Source organism: Aristolochia californica, unplaced genomic scaffold (genome assembly GCF_029961685.1).
Source record: "Aristolochia californica isolate CCGP_79_NKW_82.1479 unplaced genomic scaffold, dmAriCali1.0.hap1 SCAF_4, whole genome shotgun sequence".
Classification (NCBI taxonomy): domain Eukaryota; kingdom Viridiplantae; phylum Streptophyta; class Magnoliopsida; order Piperales; family Aristolochiaceae; genus Aristolochia; species Aristolochia californica.
In genome coordinates, this window is record NW_027182103.1 from 8266985 (window position 1) to 8272984 (window position 6000).

The window sequence follows — 6000 nt, forward strand, 5'->3', positions numbered from 1 at the left end:
GTTCAGAAAATTACCAAGAGAAACATCGACAAACTCAATACCATTATCAGATTGCAAAACATGAATCTGCTTCTGGTATTGAGTGTGTACCATTTGGTGAAATTTCTAAAATGCTAGACACACATCACTCTTTTTTATAAGCAGAGATACCCAAGTCATTCTAGTGCATTCATCAATAAATGTCACAAAATACCAAACTCAAGAAATAGAGGGAACTTTTGCAGGACACCAAACATCATAATGAATAACCTCAAAAGGTTCAGAACTCTTATTCAAACTCGGTAAATAAGAGATACGGTGACTCTTAGCCAGTTCACAAGTGTCACAGTAAAAATCCAAGTTATTCAAACCTGAAAAAAGTTGTGGTCGCAATTTATTAAGATAACCAAAGGAAAGATGACCGAGTCTTCGGTGCCATAACCATATAGTTGCTTGAGCACTGTCTTCACTACTAGCTTCATTTGCTTAACTGATTATCGATCCCCCATTCTCTATCAACTCCAAATAGTAGAGTTTGCCCTGTCTAACACCATAACCAAGAATCTTCCGGGTTAGAATCTGCTGAAAGACACAAAAAGAGGGTCAGAAATTTACAATACAAGCAAGAGTTGAAGTAATTTGGCTAACAGGCAATAGATTGTATTCAAGAGATGGAGCAACAAGGACAATATCTAATGTAAGATTATTCGACAAGATAGCTGATCCTTCCCCAGTAATAGGATAGGTACTACCATTGGTGGTGGAAATAACGGATTGAGGAGGAGGTAGGATAGGTTTTAACTGACTGGAATCCCTCGTCACGTGATCGGATGTACCTTTATCAATAATCCAAGTTCTATTCTTAGAATATGTAGATAATACTGATGTTTTATCAATAATACCTGGATGACCAACATTTTCCATAAGCAGGAGCTTGTCCCCAACAATCTTTTTTCGAGGTTTTTTTTGAGAAGTCCCACCACTTGGGATAACCAATAATCTCGTAACAATGCTGTTACGAATGACCTTTTTCCCCACAGTGAGTGCATATGTGATTGTTAGCTTTTGCAGATATTGGATGATAGCTCCCCATTGTCTGTCTTTGGGTTGTTTTGGATTTTGGGTCCGGTCCAGGAACTAGTCTGGTTTGGTTCGATTTGGTAGTCAGGTTTGGTCCGATTCTATTCGGTCTGGTTCAGTTTGGTTATGGTCCGGTTAGGTTCGGGCCTGATTCGGTTATGGTCCAATTTGGTTTGGTTCGATCCGGTTCTGGTCCAATCTAGTTCTGGTCAGGTTCGGTTCGGGTCCGATTCAAGTCCGATTCAGATCGGCTTCGTCTTCTCCGTCGATGACGCTGTGGTTCGTCGACGATCGGGAGTCCCGTCGGATTTCGGCAGTAGTTTGTCGGCTTTCTAAAGTCCCGCTAGATTTTGGGTGGCGGTGGCTCGGTTTCACGGCGACGAACAAAGGACTTCTTCGGCGATGACAGAGCATCTTCGGCGACGGTGACGACGTGTCAGCATACTTTAGCAGCGGTGGTCGGCGGCTTAGACGGCGGTATTATGCGGCTACGGGACAAAGCTGTGGAAACCGTCGGGCCACTGAGTCACCAAATTATTTTTTTCTTCTTCGGTGAGGGCAGCGTCGGTTTCCTTTGGTCCGGCAGTCGGCAGTGACAGCAGGGCCGGTGGTGTGGTCGTTGGTTATCGTCGTCGGTGACGTTCTTTTGGCTACGGGACTGCCGGAATACTAAGTTGCAGGAAAAATAGAGTTCTGTAACTCCCCAACGATTTTTTTTTTGGTTATCTCCTTTGGCGACTACGGGAGCATTTAACTCTGACCTTCGACAACGGAAAGGAGAAGAGAATTCTCCTACTTTGATACCATGTCAAACAGACTAATACAAAGAGCAAAGAAGGATTTCAAGGAATTTTTTCAATGTATATTCTTCTCCCCATGGAGGCTTTTTAAAATACATTTACAACCTAATTTAGATCCAATTTAGATCTTAGAATCAGGAACAAAACAAGGAAACAAATCATTTCCTATAATTACGGTAATAATTTTCATAATTTACAATTCATTCCTACAGAACTGGCAGTGGTGTAGGTGGAGGAAGTGAACTTGGTGGAGGCGTTGGAGGTGGCTTTGGTGGTGGTGTAGGAACTGGCGGGGGTGTTGGTTGTGGGACAGGAGGTGGAGCTGGCGGTGGGTTTGGAGGCGGTGCTGGAGGAGGTGGTGGCGTAGGAGGGTTTGGAGCCGGTGGTGGTGCAGGTGTTGGTTTAGATGGTGGTCTTGTTGGTGGAGTCTGAGGTGGAGGTATAGGCTGTGGAGTTGGATTTGGCAGCGAGGCTGGTGCTGGTGGCGGCATTGGTGGAGGCCATTAAGTTATTAAAACAATATGTAGGAGTTCGTCTCTCCTGTCCAGTGATTTCTAGTACAATTTCTTTGAAGTCCTCAGAGTCAATCTGTCTGTCATCTTGTCCCTATTACATGTTCATTGGAAACTAAACTAAATAAAGCACTGGAATTTGTATATGTGCAAGAGAATACGATCTGACTGTGATGGACTACTTCCACGATAACATGTTCTTATTACATTGAATAACGTCCAAGTTTTCCAATTTTCTTCTCAACCATGTCCTTTAATTTACTGGATAGCCCTTGCAACTCCTTTCATCTAGTGGGTGGGGTCTTGTCATGTTCTTTTAATTTCCTTATGAGCCTTTGAATAATACAAGTGCTTCATCCACATTAACTGTACCTCTATTAGTAGATATTTCCCAAACATCCAAATAAATAAGAATAGATTAAGCAACAGAAAAGATTTTGTAAATACTAAGTGTTTTTAAGTTATTTTTGCTCGTTATCATGTATTAGAGTTTCTATCCATCATTATGAATGAGAAGTATTGTGAGGGAAAGCTCATACCCATGAGCTTATTCTCTCCTTCTTTTCTTGTTCTCCTCTTCTTCTATTTCCTCATTTTTCTCTTCTATTCTAAAATTTTAAAGGCATGAAACCTTAGTATCTAACATGCTTAGTATCTAACACGGTAATAGAATAGAGATATTACGGTTTTATTAAGTTGCTCTAAATTTAAGTAGATGCATGGAAAGGAGCATCAACAACAAGCCATTGAAGAAGTAAATGCTTAAAAAAAAATCTAGTAAGTCTCTTGGTTAAGTCTGGCTCTTAAGTCATCTTTCTTGTGTTTTTAACTCTCTATAATATCTTATCTAGGCCCCCTTGGTTGTCCTTCAAAGTAAGTACCGATTCTTCTCATAATTTTTTTTTTATGCATATATGAGGCATGAAAAGTAGATTTTTTTTTTGTTGGATAGTGATATGCCTTCAAAAAACATTTTAAATTTTATTGAAGAGTAGATATGGAAGAGTCTTATATGACTCTCACAATAAAAATTATCACAGAGCCAGAATTATTATGATGGAGTCTTATAGGAGTCTCACAAGTGGAGTTCTCATATTAAAAGTCTCAGGTAAAGGTATTTTATTTATGTTAGTATTCTATTTGAGTTTAGTTATTCAATTATTCTAGGACTTATCTTTTAGTGTTTAACTTTAGGTATAACTGGGATAAGGGTAATTTAATTGTAATTAGATTCTACTTGTTTCCTCTATTATAAATAGATGCTCATTGTACTAATTTATGAACAAGTCAATAAAGTTTTTCACTTTTCCAGAAATTCAACATGGAATTAGAGCTAGTTTTGTAACTTGACTCGATCAACCTACAAAGATAATGTGAACATTTTATGATTGATCATCTCTAGTAGTTTAAGTTCATATTCTATTTTTTTCTTTCTTTCCTATAACATACCCATAAATTATATATTTGTAAGTCTATTTTCTTACCTATCCAACCAATTCTCAAGTTAAGTTTTCTAGAAGGAGATATCAAACACAAAAGAGTCAATGGTCATATAGGTCAAAGAAGAAAGAGTACTTCGTCCAGCCAGATTAAAGAGTCTAAAATCTATCAGATTATTTCTCTTAAAATAAGTATATTTTATAAAAAAAATTTATACTTTGATTAAAGGTATAAAATTCTAGTTTCAAAAGGAGAAACTTTCATGTCAATCTGATCTATGTTTAATGAGATATTTGCATTGGAGTCAGCAAGGGTCAAACTATAGAACAAAGAAACTCACGATGTCATAAAAAATTCAAGAAAAGATATTTTTATGTCAAATTAGGTATCAATTTAAATTTCATTGAGTCTAGTTTCTTGAGAAATAAAACATTTGTGATTTTGAGCTATATTTTTGGAGATATTGATATCAGAAGTACAAAAGGTCAATTATGCCAAAAATCTCTCATTTTTTTCTATTATCTCTCCATGGATTGACGTGAATTGAGTTTCATTTTCTCTTAAAATAAAAAATTTTAGCCAAATTTCTCTTCTAATGAAAGAGTTTTCGTCAGACTTAATCATTCCATGATGTGATCACTCAAGGTATGCAATATCTTGCTTTCCAGTTTTGTATTTTTGTTACTTGGTTGTGTATCTTTTGCATAGTTAACTCCGAAAATTTGTGGTCACCCAAAAAAAAAATTACACTTGGTCAAATTTATGAAGTTTTACAATTATAATCTCCTGTAGTTTTAAAAAAAAGGTCACTTTGGAAGTCTGAGTGTTGCATAGTCATCTCCTCCTAGTTAAAGTTTATCATCTTGTGTTTTTATTACTTTAGAGCAATGCCTAGACCCACTTGTTAAAAAGTATAGTAGTGTGCCCAACATCCAGCTTGAGTAAAGTGAGTAGTTTCTTTGTTAAGCCCTAAAGTCGGGCCATTTTTTTCCCTTTAAAATTGAGCAAAGTGTGTTTCACACTCTGACCATTTTTGACTGGTGTATAGAGCTTTCTTGTACGACTAGGAGTGATTTTATTTTTCCATATTTTGTTTTGTCCAAGTAAGGACTCTTATGTCCTTTTTATCCACAACTTGAGGGGGAGAAGTAGAAGAAGTACAAGAAAATACTAATTTGTTCCACACATTGTGGCAATTTTTATGTGACCATAATATTCAAGAAAGGGGGAACACTAAGTTGAAGTTTTTTCACCCAAAGAATATTGAACACCAAGAATCCTTTTCATTGCAAGCTGAAGTTATAAACTTTAGCTTTAGAGGGTGTTGAATAGTAAATATGGAAGTCTTACATGGTTCTCACAGTAAGAATTCTCACAAAGAAAAATTATTATGATGGAGTCTTCTAGGAGTCTCACAGGAGGAGGTCTCATAAAAGAGTCTTAGCTAAAGGTCTCACAGAAGGTGTTCTAGGACTTATATTTTGGTGTTCAACTTTGGGTGTAACTAGGATAAGAGTAGTTTAATTGTAATAAGAGTCCACTTCTTTCCTCTATTATAAATAGTGGGTCATTGTACTCAGTTCTGAACAAGTCAATGAAGTTTTTCTATTTTCCAGAAATTCCAAAAATTCAACAAATTTCTGCCATAAATTCCCCCTTCGAATTTTGAAAATTCCTCTACTAAGTACTGGTTCAAATTGTTGATGTTTGAAGGTTTGTTTATCTCCTTAAGGCCATCAAACCCTATGTTAAGCTTTAGAGTAAATGGCTCAATGAAAAGTTTGTTATCATGAGTGTTTTGATTCCTCAACGGTTTTCAATTTATCGTGAGGATCTATTGTTTGATTTAGTGATTAAATCTATTTCAGCCGTGGCTTATTTATTCCCTAGTTCATGCACATTGATATATTTTTATGTCCTGGAATTTCTTATCAAAAGGTATCTTTTCAGCCATTTAGTTGTTGATTCTCCTACAAAATATTATCAAGTTGTGCTAATTCATTACTTTCTTGAACACTAAAAAAGTTGTGTTTTCTGGCTGGTCTTATATGGCTGAAAACTCACATAAGGTCTCCTCTTCCTATGCTGAATTCTGCAAGTATGATTTTTTGAGAATCTCCACTATTCGTCTCAAGGGTTATTCATCATGATCTCAATAAGTCAAATGGATTCTAATTAAAAGAGACTTT

General features: G+C 36.6%; 1 protein-coding gene across 1 annotated transcript; it reads left to right on the forward strand.

The window, feature by feature from the left end:
• Positions 1–1327: 1327 nt before the first annotated feature.
• On the forward strand, positions 1328–2291 carry LOC137963082 (glycine-rich protein 5-like). Its single transcript, XM_068810264.1, has 2 exons — positions 1328–1419; positions 2072–2291. The coding sequence occupies exons 1-2, from the start codon at positions 1328–1330 to the stop codon at positions 2289–2291; spliced, it is 312 nt and encodes a 103-aa protein (XP_068666365.1).
• Positions 2292–6000: the final 3709 nt, after the last annotated feature.

Bases quoted from the DNA above. Each gene is read 5' to 3' on its own strand.
- LOC137963082 (XM_068810264.1), top strand. From the start codon at position 1,328: ATGACGCTGTGGTTCGTCGACGATCGGGAGTCCCGTCGGATTTCGGCA. The intron at 1,420-2,071 runs GTGGCTCGGTTT...TCATTCCTACAG, and splicing joins CCGCTAGATTTTGGGTGGCG to AACTGGCAGTGGTGTAGGTG.